Raw genomic sequence first — 24,731 nt, 5'->3', positions numbered from 1 at the left:
ATCAGTTGCCGGTGGGCTTTGCTCTCTATTTGTCTTTAATTTGGCTCTGATGGTTCTCTTGCGCCACAACACCCCCCATCTCCTTCTCTGAGGCTTGTCAGTCTGGACCCTACTTCTATGTCTCTGGGTCTATTTTGTTCATCTGTTTGTTTTGTTCATTATATTCCACATATAAGTGAGATCATACGATATCCGTCTTTCTCTGCTTGGGAGTTTTTGTTTGTTTTTAATAATATTCCTTTTCTTTCCTCTTCCCTTGCCACCCTCTTTTCCTCTGTTGTCTATTTCTGGAATTCCTGGTAGGCAGATGTTGGACTCAAGCTGAAACTCTAATTTTCTTATCTCTTCTTTTCCATCTCTGTAGTCTTTTCATTCTGCTTTCTGGGAAATTTCTTTAACTTTTCAACTCTTCTTTTAATTTGGTCATCATTCTTTTAATTTTTAGGTTCTAGTTTTTATTTTGTTCATTTTCAAAGCATTCTTTTCTTGTTCTATAATTGTGATATCTTCTCTGTCTGATTTTCATTCTCTCTAAAGAACTTCTTTAGACACTTCTTTTAAGGCAAGTCTATTGGCAACAAATTCCCTCAATTTTTACCCCTCAATATATCTTCTTCACTTTTCAATCATTTCACAGGATACAGAATTCTAGGTTGGTGTATTTTTTTTTATTGTTATTGTTGGGGGGTTTTTTTCGGTTGATTTTTTTTTTTCTCTTACCACTGAAAATATTTCACTCAAATCTTTTCTTGCTTACATGGCTTCTGAGGAGAAAGATGTAATTCTTACTTTTGCTTCTCTATAGGTAAGGTGTTGCTTTGTTTGTTTTCCTCCCTCTTGGCTTCTTTCAGTTTTTTCCTTTATCTTTGGTTTTTAAAAATTTTTGAAATAACTAGGTATCATATTTTTGGGCATTTATCCTGCTTGATTTTCTCTGAGCTTCCTGGATTTGTGGCTTGGCATCTGACATTAATTTTGGAAAAATTCTCAGTCATTATTGTTTCAAATACATTTTCTGTTTCTTTTTCTTCTTCTTCTTTTATTCCCATTATGCATATGTCACTCTTTTAGTAGTTATCTCTCAGTTCTTGGACTTTCTGTTCGGTTCCTTTTTTATCCCCGCCCCCCCCCCCCCCATTTGCTTTTCAGTGTCTGTTGAGATAGCCTGAAGCTCAGATTCATTCCTTAGCTGTATCTAGGGTTATTAATAAACCCATCAAAGGCATTTTTCATCTGTCTAACAGTGTTTTGTTTTGTTTTTATCTCTAGCATTTCTGTTTTGATTTTTTCTTAGAATTTCCACTTCTCTGGTTACATTGCCCATCTGTTTTTACATGCTGTCTACTTTATCTACTAGAACCCTTAGCATATTAACCACAGTTGTGTTAAATTCCTGGTCTGATAATTCCAACATCCCTGCCATATGTCTGGCTCTGATGCTTGCTCTGTCTCTTTATTTATTTATTTTTGACCAATACAAAAGTTCATTTAACAAAAATTCAATGTGAAAATGGACACAATTCTATTTTTATATTGTCGTAAAACAGGTGCTGTGGAAAGGGGACACGTGAAAGGAGTTGATTTCTCTGGTGAATACAGCCATTCTTTACACTCGTTCCAAGGCTGCTAACACGATGATGCTATTTCCTTGTATTACCACCATTCCAATGTTGTTCTTTTTTTTAATTTTTTTATCTTTATTGTTGAATGTACTACAGATGTTCCTCATTTTTCCCCCCATTGACCCCCTCCTCCCCACTCCCATCCCCTTCCTGCCTTTTCCCACACTGTTGTCTGTGTCCATTGGTTATGCATATAAGTTCTTTGGTTTATTTCTTCCCACCCCCCCCCAGCCCCCTTCTCTTTGAGGTTTGTCAGTCTAGCAACCAATTTGTTCTTCTTAATCTCTTCACCTTTTTCACCCATTCTCCCAAACCCCCTCCCATCTAGCAACCAACAAAATGTTCTCTGTATCTATAAGAATGTTTCTGTTCTTTCTGTTCATTTTGTTTGTAGATTTTATTACTGATAGATATGTATTCATTGCCATTTTGTTTGTTCATCTATTTTATCTTTTCCTTCAAAAAGACTCTTCAACATTTCATATAATAACGGTTTGGTGGTGATGAACTCCTTTAACTTTTTCTTGTCTGGGAAATTCTTTATATGTCCATCAATTCTAAATGACAGCTTTGCAGGAAAACGTAATCTTGGTTGTAGGTTCTTGCTTTTCATCACTCTGAATATTTCTTGCCACTCCCTTCTGGCCTGCAAAGTTTCTTTTGAGAAATCAGCTGACAGCCTTATGGGAACTCCCTTGCAGGTAGCTAGCTGCCTTTCTCTTGCTGCTTTTAAGATTCTCTCTTTGTCTTGAACCTTTTGCATTTTGATGATGATGTGTCTTGCTGTGTGCCTCTTGGGGTTCATCTTGCTTGGGACTCTCTGTGCTTCCTGGACATGTATGTCTGCTTCCTTCATCAAGTTAGGGAACTTTTCTGCCATTATTGTTTCAAACAGGTTTTCGACTTCTTGTTCTTTCTCTTCTCCCTCTGGCACCCCCAAGCTGTGAACGTTGGCACGCTTGAAGTTGTCCCAGAGGCTCCTTACACTATCCTCATTTTTTTTGGATTCTTTTTTCTTTTTGCTGTTCTGGTTGGGCGTTTTTTGCTTCCTTGTATTCAAAATCGATGGTTGCTTCTTGGCTTTACCTACTCTACTATTGAATCTGTGTAAATTATTCTTTATTTCAGTTAGTGCCTCCTTTGTTTCTGACTGTGCATCCTTCATTTCTGACTGGTCCTTTTTAATGCTCTTGAGGCCCTCACTAAGTTCATTGAACATCCTTATAAGCAGTATTTTGAACTCAGTATCTGTTAGGTTGCTTATCTCCATTTTGCTTAGTTCTTTTCCTGGAGTTTTGTTCTGTTCTTTCATTTGGGACCTGTTTCTTTGTCTCCTCATTTTGGCTGCTTCTCTGTGTTTGTTTCTGTGTATTACTTAACAAGAGGTATGGGGCTAGCTGAGACCAGATGCTGCTTGTTTGAAAGAATTTAGGAAAACCTAAAGCAGGATCCAAGATAGGCCAATCCTATGGTTAAGTAATTGGCAACAGCTTGGGTGGGCCTGAAAGTTGGGTGGGGCGGAGCCTCAGGGAATCACCAGGGCGGGGCAACCAGTGTGAGCCAGGTTGCTGGAGTCCCAGATATGGCGGCTGTCTGCCGCCCCAGGGAAGGGCTCACCAAAGGAACAAAGGCCTGTGACAGCACGTTTGTCCTGGAGAAAGCCCCCTCTCCAGCCCTTGCGCCAATGCCAAACAGTTCAGTTCTTTCCTGTATGTCTCTGGCGCCCCTCTAGCTGCCTCCCCTCCAAGCTTAGAGGGAGAGAGTCCGATAAGTCCCTGCGCGGGCCCTTTAAGAGGAGCTGCCTGGGGTTCCAGCCACCTCAGCCTCCCTGAGCCTCAGTTCCCGCTGGTTTTTCCAGCCAGAAGTTATGGGACTTCTTTTCCTGGCACTGGAACCCTGAGCGGGGCACCTGGTGTGGGACGGGGACCCCTCAGTCCTCAGGAAGGACCTTCCCAGCTGAGGTGTCCTGATTTTTATCCGCCACACGTGGGTGTGGGACCAGCCCGTCCGCCTCCACCCCTCCTACCAGTCTCGATGCAGTTACTTCTTTAATTCCGTAGTTGTAGGACTTCCATTCAGCTGGATTTCTGGCTGTTTTGAATGATGGTTGTTCTGTAGTTTAGTTGTAACTTTGATGTGGTTGTGGGAGGACGAGGTACCGCGTTTACCATGCCGCCATCCTGACCGGAAGTCTGAACATCAACTCCCAATGTTGTTCTGTTGCCCACTAGTTGCCATCTCCACACATTCATCTATCATAAGATTCCTAAAGGGATCAAATCCCTGCAATATTCCTTGGACATGTCTGCCACCATTTAATTTCAATGACAACTTCTTGTCCATACATTTTTTTAACTCGGGAGGGTGAGTTTTTTTTTTTTTTAATAGGTATTACATGTTTTATTATTATTTTATTATTTTTTTGTGTGGTATGTGCCTTAGCAGGAACCGAACCCAGGACTCTCTGGTCCGCAGGCCAACGCTCAACCGCTGAGCCAAACTGGCCAGGGCAGGGAGAGTGAGCTTTGCTCATTGTGTCTAAGAGAACTCGAAAACAGCTCTGGCCCTGGCCGGTTTTGCTCAGCGGTTAGAGCGTCGGCCTGCGGTCCGGAGAGACCCGGGTTCGGTTCCCGCTAAGGGCATGTACCTCGGTTGCAGTTTGTCCCCAGCCCTGGTTGGTCGTGCGGGTGGCAGCCACTCGATGTGTCCCTTTCACATCGATGTTTCCCTCTCTCTCTCTTCCTCTCTCTCCCTCCCACTCTATCTGTACAAAAAATGGAAAAATGTCCTCAGGTGAGGATTAAAAAAAAGAAAAGAAAACAGCTCCGAACGTAGTTCGTGGCCTCTTCTACCTGCTGTGTGTCTTTAAACTTTTTTTTTATTGCCTTTTAGTATGTCTTGCAATTTTTTCTTTCTTTTATTTTATTTTTTTCACATTTTTTTTCTTGATGGCTGGGTAAAGGAACTACTAGGCCTTTAGTAATGAGATGGCAAGGTGTAGGGGGTGGTGTTCTATAGTCTGATGATCAGATCAGTCCTTCTGTGGCCTGTGAGCTTCTGCACTGTGGACGTCACATACGTTTCTCAGTTCCCCCTTCACTCCCATCAGGTAGCTAGACAGGCTGGAGCTGTGCTCCTTTCTTCCTCCACATTGCAGGCTGGAGCTGGCTGGAGTTGGTATTTCCCTTGTAGTCAGGGAGGCTCTCATAAAACCCCAGCTGGTTAGGCTCTGGGTAAAATTTGAGTTTCTCCTGAGGGCAGATCTTGTTGAGAACAGAATGCTCTGGCACTTTTCAAAGTAGTTCCTTTTATCCTCCCTGACGGAAGCATAGAAGGAATTATTCTGTTTATAGTGAGAGCCTCGCAGAGTTCCAGGAGGTGAACCTATTGAAAATTTGATTTTATTTCCGAAGATCTAATTGTCTATATTGAGCAATTTGTGACTCTGGCAGCATCCTATTTAGCAACTAGAAGGGGGTTCCCCTTATTTTATTTTTTTAAGAATTTTTTTTTTTTTTTTGCCCTGACCGGTTTGACTCAGCTGTTAGAGCGCTGTTCTGCAGATCAAAGAGTCACGGGTTCGATTCTGGCCAAGGGCACATACCTCAGTTGTGGTTCATCCCTGGCCCTGGTTGGGGTCATGCAGGTGGCAACCAATTGATGTGTCTCTCTCACATCGATGTTTCTCTCTCCCCCTTTTACTTTGTCTGAAGATAAATGTAAAAATATCCTCAGGTGAGGATTAAAAAAAAAGATTTTTAAAAATTGTATCATAGCAGGAAATTATGACCAAATCTGGATTTGCAATATCTAATCTACATCTAGCACTTGTATCTACATTATTAGTTTCTGTGATTTGGTCCGATCCCCTTGCCAGACTGGAGGCCATGATCTAGAGGTGACCCTGCCCCAGTATAAGAGTCTCACTTAGAAGTCACAGACAGCAGTGGCATCATTAGGAGTATTAGTGACTCAGAGGACTGGAGTCTGAGGCTCAGGCGCCTCACTTCCATAAACAGAAATTATACAATGGTGACCTCTAATGGCCAAAGGAATAAACTGCAGTGGCACACTCCCAGGACAGATAGCTGACCAACCTAACTCCTGTTTTCTTCCAGGCACTTCACATAGATGATTATGCCGTTTGTTCTTGGATTTATAATACCTACATCTACAAGGTGGCCACCCCCATTCCTACTTTATAGTTGAGGAAAGTGGGGTTCAGAACTGGTTCCCTGAGTTCCTACCATATAAGAGGCATCACTGAGATCCAACCCAGGCATCTCTGAAGCCAAAGGCTTTGCTCTCCCCTGCTACTGAAAGTGTGGTCCCAGAACCAGCGCATAGGCAACACTGGGAGCTTTAGCAATGCAGACCTCAGGCCTACCCCAGATCTGATGTACCCTGAGCCGATAAAAATTCAGTACGCACATCAAAGCTTGAGAAAGCACCCAGACTTCCAGGAAGTGGTAGGGGAAGCCCAGCTTGGGTCCTCCCAAGGAGAAACTGAGTTTTCACATTTCCTCTCTAAACATGGATTTCTGGCTATAAAGCACTTGTCATTGTCATGTACTTTCTTCACATTGGCTCCCCTTTACCCTGGGAGGTATTAAGGTCAGTGATGATCATTCCCACTTTAGAGATGGGAAACAAGCCCAGAGAAGCGAAGCGACTTCCCCAGAACCACTAGCCAGCAGGCATCACAGCACTCCACGTGGACTGGCTGGGGTTCCAAGGTCTGGTGTTGGTAGCCAGCATGGGAGCTGTAGGTTCCTAAGCTTGCCTTCTAGGGTCCGAAATCACCAGGTTGGTACTGAGAGAGCCCTCTGCTCACTTGTTTATCCTTGTATGTTAAGAGGGCTGTCTGGCTCCAGTTTTACTACCTATGAGTCCTTGGGCAAACTATTTAACATCTCCTGGCTTTCTCTCCTTCTCAGAGTTGTGAAGACCAAGTGAGAATGATGCAAGTCAAGTGCTGGCACAAAGTAAGAACTCAACAAATAGTAATTGATATTCATTCTTTCGTTTGTTGGTTCAACAGCTTTGAACACTTGTTTACCATACACTGGGCACTGGGCTAAGATACCTGATGGGCAAGGAAAACAGGACCCTGTTTCTACAGAGCTTAGTGTAGGAGGGGAGACAGACATTGATCAAGTGCTTACCTGTGTGGTGAGCAAAAGGTAGAGACGAACGGATTAATTTGGCTTTGGCTGTTCCTTTGACTTTGTTTTTTTTTTTTTTTTATCCTCACCTGAGGACATTTTTTGTTCAGGTAGAGTGGGAGGGAGAGAGAGGAAGAGAGAGAGAGAGAGAAACATCGATGTGAAAGGGACACATCGAGTGGCTGCCACCCGCACGACCCACCAGGGCCGGGGACAAACTGCAACCAAGGTACATGCCCTTAGCGGGAACCGAACCCGGGTCTCTCGGGACCGCAGGCTGATGCTCTAACCGCTGAGCCAAACCTGTCAGGGCTGTTCCTTTGACTTTGGCATAAATGTAATCTTTCGTACCCTGGCTAGTTTGGCTCAGCAGATTAGAGTATCGGCCTATGGACTGAAGGGTCTTGGGTTTGATTCTTGAATTCGATTCCCAGTCAAGGGCACCCTGGGTTGCAGGTAAGAGCCCCAGCTCTGGTTGGAGTTGTGTGGCAGGCAACAAATTCATATGCCTCTTTCACATAGATGTTTCCCTCCCTCCCTCCCTCCTTCCCTCCCTCCCTCCCTCCCTCCTTCCTTTCCACTGGAAAATATCCTGGACTGAGGATTAGCAGCAACAACAAAAAATGTACCCTTTCCTTTTTCTATGTTTAGTTAGAGAAAGTGAAACCACACCTTAAGCTGTTGGCCCCCTAGTCAGGTGTGAACCATGGCCCAAAGCTGTTCCCACCCCTCTAACCTTTTGAAATGTTTTCTCCTTGGAGAGTTCCTACCCCCACCAGGAGGGAGGGGTCTTTGCTCACCTACGACTGGAGCAGGGAGGACATTGTAGTGTAGTGGAAGATGAGCTGGTTGGACTTTATCCTAAGGACGGGGGAACCATCGAGGACTACCCCAGAATGCTCTCTCACACACTGGCAATGCTCCACTTGACAATGGCCACTTTTCAGTTCTGCAAACCACAATATACCTCCCATCACAGGGCTTTTGCACATGCACTTCCTGTGGACTACAAAGGTTTCCCTACCTCTTTTTTTTTTTTTTAAATGTTTAATACAATTTTACTTTTTAAAATCTTGTTCATGCACAGGCATTGGCACATTTAAACACAAACTACACACACACAGACCTTTCTATAACCTAGGAAAGTGGAATGTCAGAAGTGCACCAGACGTGATGAACTTAGTGCTAGCCCGGAAGGCACTTCACAGCTGTTCCGGGAGCAGAGACTGCAGCCTTGTCACCTTCCACAGTGTGCAGGCAGTGGCTGGCTGTCTGGATGGGGCACACACATAGGGACAGCTTCTGGCAGTAGAAGCCCAGCGGGCAGTAGAAACAGTAGAAACGGAGCACAGATAAGAGATAAGCCCTTGGCTGTTTTTGTTTTTTGATGAGCTTAAGCCTACTTTTAACTCTCCTAAGAGTAAAAAACAGGAGTCAGAATAGGAAGAAAAGCTGAAGTCCCTGCCCGGCTGGTGTGGCTCAGTGGTTGAGCGTGGACCCATGCCCCAAGAGGTCGCTGTTCAATTCCCGGGTCAGGGCACATGCCCAGGTTGTGGGCCCGATCCCCAGTGGGGGGCATGCAGGAGGCGGCCAATCGATGTTCTCTCTCGTCGATGTTTCTATTTCTCTCTCCCTCTCCCTCTCCCTCTCTCTCTCTCAAATCAATAAAGAAAAAAAATTTAAAAAGAAAAGCTGAAGTCCTAGAATGCAGTTACTGGAGGGTGGGGTGTGGGTGGTTATTAAATTACTTTTCCCCTGAAGCAAGTGGAGCCCTTTGTTTTCATGGTTGAAGTTTTGTGAAGTCAGAGAAAAAGCATTAGGGAAGCTTCAGAATCAGCAAACTAAGCGGGTGTTGTGTTGTAACCACTCAGGTTATTAGCAAGTCTACAATGTTATGGTTAGCTATAGATAACAGTCCAGGTTTCCACAGCATCTAATAATTTAGTATCTGGACATCAAATAGGTCACATACTCCTTTGTTGTCATCTAAAATAAAGGTGTAGTTGTCTGCAGGGATGGGAGAGAGCCACAGGAGAGGAAACACATCAAAAGACATCAGCTTTTAAAACAACTATGAGGTATCACTTCACACCTGCCAGAATGGCCGCCATCAACAAATCATCAAACAGCAAGCGTTGGCCAGGGTGTGGAGAAAAGGGGACTCTAGTACACTGCTGGTGAGAATGCAGCCACTATGGAAAACAATATGGTGTTCCTCAAAAAACTAAAAATTGAACTGCCACTTGATCCAGTGATCCCACTACTAGGAATATACCCTAAGAACCCTGAAACACCAATCAGAAAGAATATATGTACCCCCATGTCCATAGCAGCACTATTTACAATCGTCGAGATCTGGAAACAGCCCAAGTGTCCATCAATAGATGAGTGGATAAAAAAGCAGTGGTACATATACACAATGGAATACTATGCAGCTGTAAGAAAGAGAGATCTCTTATCCTTTGAGATGACATGGAGGAACCTGAAGAGTATTATGCTAAGCGAAATAAATCTGTTAGAGAAAGACAAGTATCACATGATCTCACTTATTTGTGGAATATAATGAACAAAACAAGCTGAGGAACAAAACAGACCCAGAGACATGGAAGTGGGGTGCAGACTGACAAACCTCAGAAGAGGTGGATGTGGGGGGAGGGAAGAGATAAACCACAGAACTTATATGCATGTATGCAAAAACATAGACAATAATGCTGTGGGGGTGGGGGGGGTGGGAAGAGGGTGTCAATGGAGAAACATCTGTAACAACAACAACAAAAAGACATCAGCTTGCTTGGCAGGTGTGACTCAGTGGTTGAGAGTCAACCCAGGTACCAAGAGGTCACCAGTTCTATTCCTAGTCAGGGCACATGCCCAGGTTGTGGGCCAAATCTCCAGTGTGGGGTGCAGAAGGTGACCAATCGATGTTCTTTCTCTTTCATCGATGTTGTCTATCTTTCTCTTCCTCTCCCTTCCCCTCTCTCTAAAATTAATAAAAGGCGGGGGGAGACATCAGCTCATTAATGATATCTCCAGTAATAGATACTGAAGCTGGGTCTGTGGCTGGCAAGTGTTGGAGACCCAGGCCTTTTTTGGAGGTAGATTGCTGAGGGGGCTCCGAGGGGCTGCGATGAGCTTGTACGGAGTCCGGGGAGTCCACGGCTGAGAGGAGGGCTCCATGAGGTAGTCTGGTGGGGGAACAGGACAAACCACAGGCTGGAACGAACTGGACTCTTTATTGATAAGCAGCACGTGGATGGGGCCCAAATAGCTCTTTAGTTTGATCTGGTATTTCTTTTGTCCATTCTGACCCATCTCTGGAAGAGGGACCTCCAGCTGTGTACCAGAAGGCGCCCGAGTGGCCAAAAGTGTGTCATCGCTGAAGCAACTGTGGATGTCCTCGTGAGTCACACAGGAAAACCTCTGCTGACAGAATCGTCCCTCACATTTCTGAGGCTGCCCTGCAGCCACGCCTCCTGCTGATCAAGCTCTTTCAGGTCCAGGTCCCCGATCTCAGCCTTAAGGTCTCTCAGTCTCTCCAGAACTTTTTTTCATCCTCACCTGAGGACATTTTTCCATCTTTTGTTCAGATAGAGTGCAAGGGAGGGAGGGAGAGAGAGAGAGGAGAGAGAGGAGAGAGAAGAGAGGAGAGAGGAGAGAGGAGAGAGAGAGAGAGCGAGAAAGAGAGAAACAGACATGAAAGGGACACATCGAGTGTTTGCCACCCACATGACCCCAACCAGGGCACAAACTGCAACCAAGATGTGTGCCATTTGTGGGAACCGAACCATGGTGTCTCTGGACCGTGGGCTGATGCTCTAACTACTGAGCCAAACCGGCCAGGGCTCTCCAGGACTTCTTTAGTGTTGCAGCCAGCATCCACACCTCTCCACTGGATGCTGTTTCTTGACTTTTTCTCAATCAGGTCGATCCCTTCCAAGATGTTGGTGATATCATTAATTCTTTTTTGCCTCACAGCCAAAGTATCTGCAGCCGCCTTGGGGTCCAGCACACCACCCTGTGCTGCCTGCAGCAGCCACAGGAACTTGGCGGTGAGCAGCTCCAGGCTTTTCTCCTGCAGGCTGCTCCAACCACTGCCTTCCCCCCTCCCCCAGCTACGACAGCGTTGCGGGGATGCGGGGATGCGGGGTGGGAGGTGGGGCGGTGGCCGCTGGACCTGTGGCACTACCTCTTTTCACTTAATTCCTACTCATCATTCAGGGGCTAGCTCAAATGTACTTCCTCCAGGAAGGCTTCTTTGACCCCTCAAACTCCAGGCCTCCAAATATAACATTCTACATTTTTCCTTCTGGGCATGTCTCATAATTTGCAAGAATGTGTTTGTGATCACTGGCTTAGCATCAGTCCTCCCCAGAAGACTGAACCGGAGCTGGTTTGTTTTGCCAGCACTGAGCAGTGGGGGCTCTGTGGGTGCCTCTGAAAAGGTAGGGGCAGAAGCTCACCGAGTTGGAATCAGGGAAGGACATGCACATGGAGGCGTCTGAGGCCACAGCAGTAAGTGCAGGGAAGACAAGGTGAGGGCTCGAGCTAAAGCACAGGCCGTGGGGGTGGGGCAAGGCTAATGGCATGTGAAGAAAGGAAGGTGTCAAGAACCACGGGCAGATTTCCAGTTGATAAAGGGAAGAGGATGATGCCCATTCCTGAGACGGGTTCTAGACAATAAAGCTAGAAGGCCCCGCCTCCACCCCTATCCCAGCTCATCTTCCTCCTGTCAGCAGTGGCCTGGACTCTGTCCCCAGCGCCAGACATAGGCCACACAGCTCAGCACAAGCCCCTTTTTATTAACCATTTTCACTGGTCTGAATGTGCACGAGTAGAAAGAAAGAGTAAAATGCCCTGGAAGGGAGGGTAGGGGGCTCCTGAGTTTGGGCCAAGAGGCCAGATTCCAGCCCCTTTTCCGGACTGGTCTGGTTCTGTTCAATGACTCCCTTACTTCCCTCCACCTCTGAAATCCAGCATCAGGAGGCTAGGCAGCCCTACTGGCTAGGCTGCCTCCTGACCCTGTAGGGATGGTGCTGGCAGGGCCTGGAGAGGTGCAGCAGGCTGAGAAGCCAGCAGAGTGGCTCTGGCCCCAGGGGCCAGGATGTGAGGAAAGGCAGATCACCCAGTCTGGGGACTGGGCAGAAGCCCACTGGTCTCCAACCAGCCTCTGCTTCTTAGATCTGACTGCCCTGAGCGGTGGGCTGCTGGGCAGGGTTCCTGCTACCCTGCCCCAGCACAGCGGTTTTGGCAGCAGCCAGGGAAACGCTGGGCGTTCCAGGTAGAGGAAGCCTGATCTGGTGTCTGGTGTTGGCCAGTGTTCAAAATGGGAATACCCGATGGGAGTCGGTGTCCCTCCTCACTGCCTGGGCACAATCCAGGTGTGACCTCAACATAATGACAGACACCAAGGCCAGGCCTGGCGTGTGGAGCTGAGGAAGTGGACAAGAGGGGTTGACAACCCGCCCCCAATACTTCTGTAAGCAGGAGATTGAGTTACATGGAAAAATGGGGTGGGGGTGGTGATGAGGTGGGAGGAAGGAGCAGACAAGATCCAGATTGAAAAGGAAACTTCCAGGCTGGTGTAACTGCTCTCAAATGTTGCCCAGTTAATGACAACTCAGCTGCCTTGCTTGCCTCTGGGCTATCATGCAGGGTTGCAGAGCAGGGCAGAGAGAAGCAATCACTGAAGGGGAGGGTATCAGACAGGTTCACCTTGATCCTGACCGGCCCAGCCTGCACAGGTCTGAAAGGTTCCTCGCCTTCTCTATCACCCGTTTTTGTGCCTCTGAAAAGAGGAGCCCATCTGGAATCTGAGAGGAAACAGACTCTCCATCATGAAAAAGCTAATGGAGAACTCACAGCACCGTGGCACCGGACGGCCCCTGGCCCCTGCCTGGCTGAGCCGGGCTAGCACCGTTTGTAAACATAAGACTTGGTGATGTCTGGGGATGGAGGAGGAGAGGGATGCCTGGACACTGGGTGAGGCCCCGAAGCCTTGGGAAATGTCAATTAGCCATGGGAGAGAGGGCTTTGGGCTTTGTGGGCCCAGGAGGGAGTGGACAAGGCATTAACTCTGCCTCTGTGCTTCTGTCTGGACCCAGAGCTACCCTTGAATTTGCCAGATCCCAGAGGAAGCCCCTGCCAGCTGCTCTGCCGTCTGACTGGAGCAGGTGCTGAGTCCTGGGTTATGAGCACAGCCCATGCTCAGCACAGGCTACTCTGTGGAGGGTGGCACCCCTCTGCCTACACTCTTCCAGAGAGAAGTCAAGTGGAATTCTTTCTTTTGAGACTTGCTGACCTTCTTCAGCCCTGGGTTCCAGGCATGGAGAAGTTGAGAACTGGAAGAGCAGGGGAGGTTCCTCTGGGACACTCCTCCCACCATCCATGGCACAGGGGAACAGGGTGGAGCTGGGTCTGAGCTGTCCAGAAGTATGGGGCCTGATTTCACCCTGGACCTGTCCCTGGAAAAGGATGTCCAGATGTCATCCCTCTAGTGGAGGGGAATGATGCCAGAGTCAGGGTGGCCCTGCAGCTCTCCGAGATGGGTTCCTGGGTACAGGGGCAAAGGCCATGTGTTCCCTGGGAGGCGGTGGTTATGCCAACAGATCCACGAAGATGGCGTTGGCTGTGGTCTGGCCGAAGATGAAGGCTCCTAGGGTGACTAAGAGGACTCCATAACTGACCATCGCCCACCAGCTGTAGGGCAGAGGGAGAGAGGGGTCTGGTCAATCAACTCACCTGTGACCCTGAAGGCTTCCATACACACACACACACAACCAGTTAATTACCATAATCACTTAACCACTTCTCCTGTGAATAGAGCACTTCCTCCTTCTCAAGGACTTTTCATGCAAAGGTGTGCACTGCCAGGTGTATGATCCCTAATCCACAGGTAAAGAGACCAAGACCTAATGGAATCAACTGGTCACAGAGCCAAGGGCAGGACCAGGATTAGAATGCATGTTTTCTGATGGAAAGATGTTCAGGGAAAAATTAGGTCACACAGAGTGTGAGTCATTTCATTAAAAAAAAAAAAGTAATAGCCCTGGCTGGTTTGGCTCAGCAGTTAGAGCGTCGGCCTGTGGACCAGAGAGACCCGGGTTCGGTTCCTGCTAAGGGCACGTACCTCGGTTGCAGTTTGTCCCTGGCCCCAGTTGGGGTCGTGTGGGTGGCAATCGATGTTTCTCTCTCTCTCTTCCTCCCTCTTTTCCTCCAGCTCTATCTGGTGATAAAATGCAAAAATGTCCTCGGGTGAGGATTAAAAAAATAATAGTAATAATAATAAAGCAGACATCTGCAAATGTATCAAAAATGCAAATGTATGTATGAATCATAAATAGCAACAGGGTTATAATGTATATATCAAAGTGTATGTATCAGATGTATGTATCAAAAACAGGCTTATAGCAGGTATTGAGATTAAGGGTGATTTTTATTTTTTCTTAGACTTGTCTGTGTTTTTTAAATATTCTATAATGAAAATTACTTGCACAATAATTTTTTAAAATCATGAAACCTGTTCTCAACTTCTCTATTATTCCGAGAAATGTGCAGATTAAAACAATGTACTGTTTTACATCCATCTACTTAAACAAAAGTGTGAAAGGCAGTTACACCCAGTGCTGGCAGGGATGTGGGGGTCATTCACTGCTGCTGGGACTGACTGGCGCTGCCTGTTTGGAGGGTAATCTGAACCCATGTGCTGAAATAACGACGGGCATGCCTTGTGATGTAGCAGTTTCCTTCTGAGAATCCATCCTACCAAGATCTTCAAACAGGTGTGTCCAGTGTATATGGATAAGCATGTTCACATTCAGGACACATTCATACAACATAATATTCTGTAGCCATTAAAAAGAAGTGGGTTTTCTTGTGCTGACATAGAGTGATCTCCAAGATACATGGTTAAATGAAAGAAAAAAGTGGCAGAAAAATATGTCTGACATAGAACCGTTTTAAAAAACAAACAAACTAGATCCCCAATCCCATGTGTTTGTGTATACATATGCATAGCTTTGTGTACACAGACAGGTACATGTGCACAGAAAGTCTGGAAGGGCACACAGACCGTGCTTAGGATATGGAGCTGCGGGTGGAGGAGGATGGCATCTGGGCTGTGGGGGAGGAGGGACTTCCACTTTTTTCTCTAAAGATCTTCAGGAGTGCTTGAACTGTCACAACTAGCATGTTACCCATTAAAAAAAATATTTTAAAAACTCCTGTTTTTCAAAGTGTGCAAGTCTCCTGGCCCCTATGATATTAAGGCCTCCCCAAGGCTACCTCCCAATCTAGCACCTCCCCTGAGGACCAAGGGCTGGGCCCTGCTTTACCTGGCTGGCTTGACTTCCTCCATCTCAGAGAGTTTGGCTTGAATGAGGCACAGCCCTGGAAGAGAAGAGGCGCCCAGAGAGCTTGGGTGGGCTCTCTCCCTCAGGCCTGGCCTCCCCCCTTCCCAAGAGGCAGTGGTAGATGGAGAAAGGCCTGTTCACTCTTCCAGATATTCGACCTCTGCTCCCCACACCCAGCTGGAGGCCTGGCATCTGACAGGCACACTTCGGGCTGCATGCAAGACTCGGAGATAAAGGGGCCGCCACCCTAGGGCCCTTCCCAGTGCACAGCTGAGCAAATGTAGCCCCCCTGCTCCAAGCCAAGTGGCAAAGGCTTTCAAGGTGGTTTCCTAAATTGAAATAAGCTGGGTACAGGCGGAACTCATGGCTGGGCAGATGGGACAATGTCCCAGGGATCTGGTGGTGGACCTGTATCTGACACAGGTCTCTGGGCTTCTGTGTCAGGGTGCTGCCACCAGATCCCATTGCCCTCTAGAGACTGAACCAGCCAGATCCCTGACTGCTAGGGAGCAACAGGTACTTGATCGAAGAATTAGGGTAAAGGCTGTGGACCTAGGCAGACTTGGGGTTCGAAAGGTTGTTACTCATGAGCTGAGTTAACATCTAGGCAAATTTGTTCCCCTCCCTGAACCTCACATCTGGTCACTTAAGTGGAGAGAATAGCATCTTCTTTTCAGATGATGCTTGGACATGGTTTGGCCCAGAGCCGGCAGTGGGTGACAACAGATGCTGGTGGTTCCTCACCGGCAGGTGAGCAAGTGAGGAGCTGAGGCAGGGAGGAGTCAGTGCTGTGGGGGCACCAGGGGTCCACACCTGGGAAGACGAAGATGAAGCAAGCGGCCAGGCCTCCGATGACCGAGATGACCTTGCCGATGTCAGGGATGAACAGAGCCAGCAGCAGGGTAAGCAGGAACCAGACCAGCGTCTGCAGCACTCGCCGCCGCCGTTCCCGCCCCAGGTCCTCCTCCACTGGCACCCCCTGGGAGCGCAGCCACAGGCCCTCCACCACTGCCCTGCACACACCGAAGGGCTCAGAGACACCCCTGCTAAGAGTCCCTGCCACCAGCTCCGGGAGCCAGACCCTAACTGGGTGGATGTGGGAAGCCCGGTCCCTCTTCTGTAAGGCGCCGAGCAGTAATCTCCTTAGAGCTGCCTTGGGGACTGGGTGAGAGGTGGACAAGAAGGGCTTAGCACCCTGCCTGGCCAGGACGTGATCACCCAGTGGGAACGGATTCTATTGTTTTCATGAAAAGGAAGGGTCTAGGATACCCAGAAGGCTGGGTGTTCAGAAAAGGATCTGGGCTAGAGGTACTTAGAGGAATCACAGAATGTTCTGGGGACCCTGGGACAAAGGGGGCCCCAAGACCTGGCCTGGGGTACTGATAGGGCCATGCTAGGCACTGACTCTTTCCTATGGGCTTCGGTTTCTCCTTCTACAACATGGGTTCCATACACGGCCAAAGGACCAAGTTTAAAGGGCTTTCAGGGGCCCCGAGGGGGCACCCCGGTGGGGCAGGGAGGGGTCTCACCGCCCACAGAAGTGCAGGATGGAGTACGAGGTGAGCACGCTCAGGATGATGAAGGCACGGGCTACGGCCACAGCCACGTCGTTGGAGGGATAGGACAGGAGCACGTCGGGGTCCACGGAGGCTCCAAAGGTCAAGAAGCCACAGACACCTGAAGGCAGGGACAGAAGGGCTGGGTCAGGATCACCCTGGCAGGGTACGGGGGATGGATGTCCACTGCTAGGTGTGACATCAGACAGGAGGGCACTGGAGCAGCTCTGGAGGTTTAGAGGGTGTTGGGCTGGGATCAGAAGCCTCTCCCCCTGACTTCTCACATCTGCCCTCTGCCGCCACCTCTGACCTTGCTGGCCCAGCACGTCCCGGTCTCAGAGCCAGCTCTTCAGGCCGCCATCCGATCACTCGGCTCCATGTCCCCTCTCTAGAGGGTGCTTCCCAGGCACTCTCACGGCAACCTGTTCTTTCCTTCGCAGCCCGCTTTCTCTCTACATCTTTCTTTTTCTTTTCCAACTTGTTTATGATCTGTTCCTCCAACCAGAACACGAGGCTGGGAGAACAGGCACCGTCTTTGCCTCTTGTTCTAGGCCGTGTCTCCAGAGGCAGAAGGGTGCTGGCTCCAGACTGTCTGTGGGAGGACGCACGGCCGCCCTCCCGCGCCACTCCCTCACCCCAGCCCTTCTCCACAGCACCCGCAGCGCCCCTCACCAGCACACCCGCAGAGCACGTCCGCTCTGGCTCCCAACAGCCCTCAAGGCCCACCCCGCTGCTGCACTCCAGCTCACACGCCTGTTTTCTGTCCTTGCCTTAAGGATTTCACAGTTCCTGGTTCCTGTCTGGAATGCTCTTCCTCCTGCCCTTCTAATTCTGATTCCTTCTCATAATTTGGGCCTCTCCAAACGCAACCCCTCAGAGAGAAGCCTCCCTCCCAGTCCCACTCACATCTTCCCTGTTTCACAGTCGCCATGCACTCACCACTGTCTGAAAGGCCTTCTGATTCTCTCCTGTAAGATTCTCTCTCGACTAGACTGCCATTCCGAGGGCAGGGCCAGGTCTATCTATCTCCATGGCACCCTCCACTCCCCCAATGCTGAGATTAGTTCCTGGCACTTACAAGGCACCAATGAGAGCTGCTGAATGAATGGATGAACATGTTCCTCTCATTTGGGCAGGGGGAGGCCCAAGGCAGCTCAAGTTCAAGCCAATGCCAACAGAAGGGTTTGTCATGCTCAGTGCAGGGCTGTCCCCAGGAGAGCTGGGCCAGGGGGGCACCTGGGAACAGGGAAAGTGGGAGCACTCACCTGTACCCATGTACACAGCGAGGGCTATGACCATGGCGGCCGTCACCACCCCACCCCAGGTCTTCACCTCGGGCTGCCGCATGCTGTTGAAGATGGGCACACTGCTCACATGGCACTGTTGGCGTGAAGGTCATAGTTATGGTAGGGAAGTGACCTTACCCATTTCCAGAGGGAGGTACCTTGGGGACAAAGACCACAGGGACAAGGGGCAAGTCTTAAGGTCCCTACTTTTTCCTTTCTCCCAGGACAACCCCCATCCTGCCTATAATGTGGGCTCCATCCCAGGGTGGGGAGTGAGCTAAGGGGACAACAGGGACCTTGCAACTGGCACCTGAAATCCAAAGCAGATGGTAGGCATGGCATTGAACACAGCCATCCAGGAAGCTGGCCTGTGAACAAACACAAGAATCTGCTGCCTGTGAACCCCACAGCCACCAACCACCTCCACGCCCTTACTCTTCATTCAGCCCACTACAGCCTCTGCCAGTGAGCCTCCTACACATACAACCCACAGAAGTCTGGGAACAGGGAGAGGACATGTCTCCATTTCACAGGTCAGTAAACGGAGGCTCTGGAAAGCTCTCCTGGGACCAAAATCCAGAATTTCTGGCTCCTACACTGGGGCTTTTGTTTTTGTGGTTTGTTCCTTTCAAATGGTGTGGCTCAGTGGTTGAGCGTCAGTTCATAGACCAAGAGGTCACCGATTTGATTCCCAGTAGGAGCACATGCCTGGGTTGTGGGCTTGATCCCCATTGGGGGTGTGTAGGAGGCAGCCACTCAGTGTGTTTCTCTCACTGAAGTTTCTAGCTCTCTCTCCCTCTCCCTTCCTCTCTCTTTAAAAATCAATAAAAACATATTTTTTTAAAAAGGAAACTTTAAAAAAAATCCTCAACTGAGGATACTTTTCCATTTATCTTCAGATGGAGAGGGACGGAGGGAGAGAGAGAGAGAAACATCGATGTGAGAGAAACATACTGATTGGATGCCTCCTGCAGGATCCCGACCAGGGCTGGGGACCAAACCACAACAAAGGTATGTGCCTTTGACTGGAATCGAACCTGAGACTCTGGTCGGCGGGCTGATGCTCTAACCACAGAGCCAAACTGGCCAGGGTGGAAATTTTTTTAAAAATGACAAAACAGATTCATCCCCATGTAGAAGGCATAGAAATTACAGAGAAACACAAGTTGGAAAAATATGCAATTCCACCCTAACAGTCTTCTACAGCCTGAGGCCTAGTCTCAGGTTGCTCAGTTCTTGGATGTTAGTGGCATGTTGGTCTCTCTTGTCTCTGGTTCTCACTCTTCCCTTCAGTAAAAAGAGATCAGGACGTCTTGCCTCCTTCCTACAGTGACCACTGAGATAAGACCTGATGAGCTAAAGAGCCTTGAGACGAACACTTGTGTGGCCTTTTGATGTTTGACTCAGCACCTTCTGGGACCCAAGCAGCAGATCCTGCCCCAAGTATCTCTTGGAGGCCCTCACCCACCTGGTCAGGATGTCCCCTGGGGTCATCTCTTTATCTGGCCAGATGTATTTGATGATAACGATAGCAGTGACATACCAGGTGCCCACGACGCTCAGGAAGCTGCCGGGGAAAATGGATTGAACTTCCTCCTCCCCAGCCCCAGCTGCCCTTTCTCTGATTCCATCCCAGGGGCATCTACCCTCAGCACTAGTGACCACAAGTGTCTCTTGAATGAACTGGGAGACTATTTCAAGCAAAGGGTCAAGAAATGCACGAGAAATAACGTTTGGAGAAACTGGCCACAGGTGGAGGGAGCTGGACCCCAACAGGGGACTAGACTAACATTTCTGACCATGAGGAAATACACGGGCTCAGCTCCACGGCTTGGAGGACGGAGCTTCAGAGCATGTCTCCAATTGCATTGGCGCGGCCCACATTTGGCAAGGGCTGCAAGCAAGGCCTTTGAGAACTAGGAGATAATTGAGATAAAAGGGTTGATGGTACAAATACTGGAATGTCAACATTATAGGGGAACTTGGAGACAGCTGAGCGTGACCCTGAAAGTAGGAAACAGCTTTTCAGACTCTGAGCCAGGAAGCCAGTCCTCTCCCTTTATAACAAGCCGCGTGGAAGATACTGCCAGGCTGACCATTCAAACTGATCAAAAACCCATTCTCTCTGGGAAAGCCAAAGTGCAGGCCAGGGGTTGCCCTCACCTTCTGATTGTCAAGTGTCCCTTCTTTGACAAGGACATTGGAACTGAATATCCCACTGATGCTAAGGGCCACTGTCTCCCTTATTGCTGACAGAAAAGTAAGTCTTGTGCTGGGACCCCTGCAAGCCTGCCTTGCCCACTCTGTGCCCCAGAAGGCAAGACGGCACAGAGGACAGGGGCTCCCCAGCAGCCCTGGGGTCTCCAGCTGCCTGCGATCAGAGTTCTGACTGGCCCAGGTTGGGGTGGGGCCTCCGAACCTGGCATATTTCTGGAAGCCGATCTCTCTGGGGATGGAAAGGGGCAGGATGAAGAGGAAGGCAGTGAGGCTGATGGTGAACTTGCGGTCTGTGTACCAGGGGCTGCCACCGACCCCCTCAGGCTCCTTTGCCAACACAGCTATAACTGCACAGGGAGGAAGGAGGGACGGTCATGCTAGGCTACTGCAGGGTGCAGCTCTCCAGCTCTGCAGGGCCTCAGGACCTCCATCTGTCTAATGGGCCCAGCAGCCAGGAGGGAGGATTCCCAGGTGAAGGCCAGGACCATGCCCTTTCCCTCCACCCCCAGAATCCCCAGGGCCAAGGGGGAGGGATGAAGTAGCTACTGAGGGAACCTCACTTTTGTCCTGCTGGTCCCCAATGATGATGAGGAAGGCGATGCAGGTACCGAAGGTATAGATGGCAATGGACACCTCACACAGCACACCTGTCAGCTTGCCACACACAGCCCACACCACCTCCTGATAGGTCCGCTCATTGCTGGCCTGGGAGCAGTAGGCCAGGATGACGAGGCCGCTGATGATGAAAACCAGCATGCCCTGTAGGCAGGGGCAGAGCAAGAGGGAGTGGGAAAGGCCTGGCAGCAAAGGGCAGCCTGGTCTTGTTAGCACTTACTGGGCCAATGCCGGAAGCTAGTTTGGCAAATAAACCTCATCTTCCAAGGCAAGTTTAATAGATTACTAGAGGCTGCTGACTTGAAATTTTCTTTAGAAACAAAAGCAGCTTTGTGGAAAATTTCAAGCAAACACAACACTAGACAGAATGCTATCATGAACCACCATGTACTCATTACTCAGCTTTAAAAATGATCAATTCATAGCTAATCTTGTTTCATTGATTCCTTCTCCCACCCTAGATTATTTTGAAGAAAATACAAGTTTTCATATCATTTCATGAATAATATTTCATGTAGTTCTAAAAGATAAGGGGTTACTTTTAAAACATAACCCCAAGATTATCAAGTATACAACTGATGTCAAATTCCCCTGGGAATGCTTTTGAAGCCTCCTCTGGGCTCAGAGGTAGGAATGCTGGGATAGATTAGTAATGTCTGCCATGTGTGATGGTGGAGAGAGTGGTAGCTCTGACCATCCCTGATCCAAAGCCTCCCCTTTGAGGCAAAGAAGCCAGGCTCACCAGCTGAACTGCATTTCTGCCACATTTCTGCCCCTCGGCCTGCGGCCTGCATACTCACCATCTGTAGGGTGATGCCGGCTGCCACGCCCCCGGCAGTGCTGAAGGCTGCTGGGAAGTTGAGCAGTCCTGCACCCAGGCAGGCGTTGACTACGATGAAGATGGCCCCAAATGTGGACGTGGTGCCCCTGCTCAGACTTTCAGGAGAGGCCTCCCCCTCACTCTTAGGGTCTGAGTCCACACAGGGACTCTGCAGCAGACGGGCCCGCTCCCCAGCATCCGTGCTGAAGCCCCACTCGCCAAGGTCACTGTTGATGCTGACCTGGGCCATGGCCCTGAGAGCCTTCTTCCTGCAGGGTCTGCAGATTCTGCCTCACGACCACATCCCCTGTTCAGAGCTGTTCTCCTAGGAGGCCTGTGGGCTGTGGCTCTTCTCAGCCTAGATAGGAAAGGCAGGTACTACTGTTATCCCAAGGTGGCACAGAGAGATGAAATAACTTTCCCAAGATCAGATGGCTGGGATTCAAACCCAGGCGCACCTCTGTGCAGAACACTGCATTGGGTGCCATAGTGTGGGGTGACAGAAACAGGTCAGAGGCGAATCCTACTTGCTTCAGACTTGTAGACCCACAGGGTAAATGAAACATAAACATAAAAGAGAGGAGCCCGGCCGGTGTGGCTCAGTGGTTGAGCATTGTCCCATGCACCAAGAGGTCACTGGTTCGATTCCCAGTCAGGGAACATGCCTAGGTTTTGGGTTTGATCCCTAGTAGGGGGCCTTCAGGAGGCAGCCTATTGATATTTCTCTCTCTCTCTAAAAAAATAAAAATAAAAATATTAAAAAAAAAAAAAACATAAAAGAGAAGGGGTAGTAACGTCAGTGCTACAGAGAGACCACATATAGGGCAGGAGTGTCATGGACATAGCTCATTCTGTCCTTATGACAAGGGTCATAACATTTGGAGAGATCAAATCACTGACCCATGGTCACATATTAACAAGTTGCAGAGCAGGATTTGGATACAGATCTGTCTTACTTTCCAGCTTGTTTCCACATGACCCATTCAGAAACTCACTCAGGGTATTTCAATGTATTGCAGCCCAGCATACCTCCCTGCAGTCCGGAGTCTAAATTCTACACGGCTTTCAAAGCCCTTCTAAACTCAGGCCAAGCCTCACTCTTTTCCCACAAGACTGATCTAACTACTACCCTCCACAGAGGCATCCCCTCTGATGTCCCCAACACACCAGGGGTTCAGGACGGCAAAGGAGGCCCCCTGGGTAGTCAGATGCTTCCCATTGCTCGTCCTGGTCCTGGTCCAACAAAATTGGGAATGGTACACTCCTGAGAGGGAAAAGGGAGGGTTCTGATGCTCTTAGACACTATCACTATTCATGCAACTAAGGGACCAGCCCAGGAGGAAATACCTCTCTACTGGCTCCAACTCCAGAAAGATCAGTCAGGTGCCACGGGGCTTCCTCTTATGCGACCTGCTACCCAGCCATCAACTCAGCCAAAAAATCAAAGCAGTGAGTAGTGGAGGAAGTCTTGGGTGCTCAGGCTTCCAGCATAACTCCAGAGAGAGCCCTGCAAAGTTAGTGCTGCCAGAACTGTGGGACCTGCCCCTCAGCCCTGCTCACAGCTCCGACACAGAGGTTTAAGGTCTTTTAGCCTACCCTCCCTCAAATCGCTCAGCTCATTGTCCCCGGCTTACCTGCTCTTTCCACCTGATGGGCTATGATGGAGGTGGGCAGCTCCTTACAACTCCTTCTCCCCAAAGATCTGGGACCTGATTCTCCTCACCTCTCTCTGGCCCCAATTTCTTCTTTTCTCAAGGCTTTACTTAAAATCCGCTGACAGCGGAGTGAAGAGTCTGAGCTGTTCCGTGCTGGTCAGCAAAGTGAAGGGAACTGAGCCGCGCAATCGGTACACAGGCCCTTGGAGGGGAAGACGATAGACTACGGTCACTACTGTCACGCGGGCAGTTGGCACTAGAAGCCTGATGCCCGCCTGCTCAGGCCACAGCTGTCATCACTAAAGTAGGCCCTTCGGATCCCAGCCGGAGCGGGTTCCCACTACGGCCTGCGGCTGGATCCCAGAAATATGAGGGGTGGGCTGCACTGGGAGGTGGACCAGGGCGCACCCGGCGCTGAAGGGATGACCCCCAGGCCTGAAGTGAGGCGAGTGGGCTGCTGTGGAGTAAACTGGGGAGAGGCTCCGGGATTCGATCCGGGCCTAGGACTGGGTGGAGACTGGGCAGAGATGGGGCAACCGAGGGCGGGCGTGGGACCACGGACGCCGGGCTTCGGAGGCCCCTGCAGGACTGGGCAGGGCTCTGCTGATCGGGGGTTGGGGTACCCAGGGACTTAGAGCCTCCACCCTCCACAGCTTCTACCTCCTGCCACCTACCTACCGTACTTCATGCACCAGCCGGCTGCAGAGACACGTGAACAGAGGTCACATGATCGCCGGGGCAGGCCGCGTGGCGCCCTGGGAGTTGTAGTTTCAGCAAGTAGTATTCCACGGTACGTATGTACTACTTTGTGTCACTGATCACTTGTTGAAGGACATCTGAGCTTTTTGCAGGTTTTAAAAGCACAATAGCTTTTTGGAGCTTTATGCATTCTACCATAAAATAGATCCTTTCAAAGTGTCTAATACAGTGGTTTTTAGTATATTCATAGAGTTTTGCAACCATAACCACTATCTAATTTCAGCATTATCATCACTACCTCCCCTCCAAAATAAACCCTGTGACCATTAGCGGTCACCCCCTATTTCTCCCTCCCCCAAGCTTCTGGTAAACCACTAACCTACTTGGTATTTTGGATAAGCTGTTATCAACTTTCATCCAGGTTGGAGCATGTTAGTATTCATTCCGTTTTATTGCTAAATAATATTCCACATTTTATTTATTCATCAGTTGATTGAATATTTGGGTTGTTTCTACTGTTTGGCTCTTCTGAATAATGTCATTATGAATATTCATGTACACGTGTTTGTATGGATGCATGTTTTCATTTATCTTGGGTATGTATAGTAGGAATAGAAATGCTGGGTCAGATGGTGACCCTATGTTTAACTTTTTTTTTTTTTTAATCCTCACCCGAGGACATTTTTCCATTTTTTACTCAGATAGAGCGGGAAGGGGAGAGAGGAAGAGAGAGAAACATCGATGTGAA

At 49.1% G+C, this 24,731-nt stretch overlaps 2 protein-coding genes and 1 pseudogene across 3 annotated transcripts; all 3 read right to left on the bottom strand.

Annotated features, from left to right (window-relative positions):
- Positions 1-1,606: 1,606 nt before the first annotated feature.
- LOC118639501 (small nuclear ribonucleoprotein G-like) lies at positions 1,607-3,983 on the bottom strand. Its single transcript, XM_036275964.1, has 2 exons — positions 3,834-3,983; positions 1,607-1,669 (listed from the first exon to the last, which is right to left on the bottom strand). The coding sequence occupies exons 1-2, from the start codon at positions 3,963-3,965 to the stop codon at positions 1,607-1,609; spliced, it is 195 nt and encodes a 64-aa protein (XP_036131857.1). The 5' UTR covers positions 3,966-3,983.
- A 4,737-nt stretch (positions 3,984-8,720) lies between these two features.
- Positions 8,721-12,989, bottom strand: LOC118639600 (annotated as a pseudogene).
- On the bottom strand, positions 11,587-23,996 carry SLC38A7 (solute carrier family 38 member 7). 2 transcript variants are annotated; one of them, XM_036275633.1, is made up of 12 exons: positions 23,963-23,996; positions 23,264-23,486; positions 21,610-21,987; positions 20,755-20,953; positions 20,397-20,541; positions 19,446-19,544; positions 18,288-18,345; positions 17,957-18,071; positions 16,665-16,812; positions 15,949-16,148; positions 15,118-15,172; positions 11,587-13,483 (listed from the first exon to the last, which is right to left on the bottom strand). In XM_036275633.1, the coding sequence occupies exons 3-12, from the start codon at positions 21,877-21,879 to the stop codon at positions 13,381-13,383; spliced, it is 1,392 nt and encodes a 463-aa protein (XP_036131526.1). In that variant the 5' UTR covers positions 21,880-21,987; positions 23,264-23,486; positions 23,963-23,996; the 3' UTR covers positions 11,587-13,380. The 2 variants fall into 2 exon arrangements, with proteins under 2 accessions (XP_036131526.1, XP_036131527.1); XM_036275634.1 differs by having other exon boundaries at positions 23,959-23,977.
- Positions 23,997-24,731: the final 735 nt, after the last annotated feature.

The sequence above is a fragment of the Molossus molossus genome, unplaced genomic scaffold, assembly GCF_014108415.1.
Source record: "Molossus molossus isolate mMolMol1 unplaced genomic scaffold, mMolMol1.p scaffold_m16_p_21, whole genome shotgun sequence".
NCBI lineage: Eukaryota > Metazoa > Chordata > Mammalia > Chiroptera > Molossidae > Molossus > Molossus molossus.
The sequence above is the reverse complement of the archived record's forward strand: the minus strand, read 5'-3'. Positions and strand labels throughout refer to the sequence as shown.

Bases quoted from the DNA above. Each gene is read 5' to 3' on its own strand.
- LOC118639501 (XM_036275964.1), bottom strand. From the start codon at position 3,965: ATGGACAAGAAGTTGTCATTGAAATTAAATGGTGGCAGACATGTCCAA. The intron at 1,670-3,833 runs ATTGGGAGTTGA...AAAAAGAACAAC, and splicing joins CTAGTGGGCAACAGAACAAC to ATTGGAATGGTGGTAATACA.
- SLC38A7 (XM_036275633.1), bottom strand. From the start codon at position 21,879: ATGGCCCAGGTCAGCATCAACAGTGACCTTGGCGAGTGGGGCTTCAGC. The intron at 20,542-20,754 runs GTGAGGTTCCCT...CTCCCTGTGCAG, and splicing joins TGGGGACCAGCAGGACAAAA to TTATAGCTGTGTTGGCAAAG. The intron at 13,484-15,117 runs GTAAAGCAGGGC...TCTGCCCTACAG, and splicing joins GAGGAAGTCAAGCCAGCCAG to CTGGTGGGCGATGGTCAGTT.